General features: G+C 74.3%; 1 protein-coding gene across 4 annotated transcripts in view; it reads right to left on the bottom strand.

Annotated features, from left to right (window-relative positions):
- The window catches only part of TFAP2A (transcription factor AP-2 alpha), a 14,192-nt gene that overhangs the window by 8,727 nt on the left and 4,963 nt on the right, over positions 1 to 502 (bottom strand). For all 4 annotated transcript variants that reach the window (XM_042835450.1, XM_042835449.1, XM_042835447.1 and 1 more), the window contains one exon: positions 50 to 484. In XM_042835450.1, coding sequence (XP_042691384.1) covers positions 50 to 484 — 435 coding nt within the window. The remainder of the gene's footprint in view (positions 1 to 49; positions 485 to 502) is intronic.

Raw genomic sequence — 502 nt, 5'->3', positions numbered from 1 at the left:
CCCCCCCCCCCCCCCTTCCTCCACGGGGCCGCGGTCCGGCGCTGCTTACCGGCACGTCCTCGATGGCGTGAGGGATGGAGTGGAGCGGCAGGTCGGCCAGCCCCGCGCCCAGCCCGTGCGGGCCGTGCAGCAGGTCGTCGTGCCGCCGGTAGTCGCGGCGGGGGTCCAACCCCCCCAGCTGATGGGGCAGCCCCCGGTGCGCGTGCAGCAAACCCGGCTCCTGGCTCTGCCTCTGGCCCGGCCAAGCCGGGTGCTGGGGCTGCGGTTGGGTGTGCAGGGAGTTGAGGCTGTAAGGGTCGTTGACGTGGGAATAGGGGTCCTGAGACTGGGGGTAGATGGGCTGGTACGGGGGGGGGAAGTAGGGCGGCTGGAAGTCGGCGTTGGGGGTGTGCGAGAGCGGCGGGGCGCTGCTATACGGGGACTGCCCCACGGCCCCCAGCTGGGGCAGCCGCGCCGTCCCGTTGCTGGCACTGTCGTGGCGCTCCTGGGGGGGGGGGGGGGG

The sequence above is a fragment of the Centrocercus urophasianus genome, unplaced genomic scaffold (genome assembly GCF_019232065.1).
Source record: "Centrocercus urophasianus isolate 14NV4802_14NV808 unplaced genomic scaffold, USGS_Curo_1.0 seq_528, whole genome shotgun sequence".
NCBI classification, from domain to species: Eukaryota; Metazoa; Chordata; class Aves; order Galliformes; family Phasianidae; genus Centrocercus; species Centrocercus urophasianus.
Note: the sequence above shows the minus strand (reverse complement) of the source record. Positions and strands in the feature narration are given on the sequence as shown.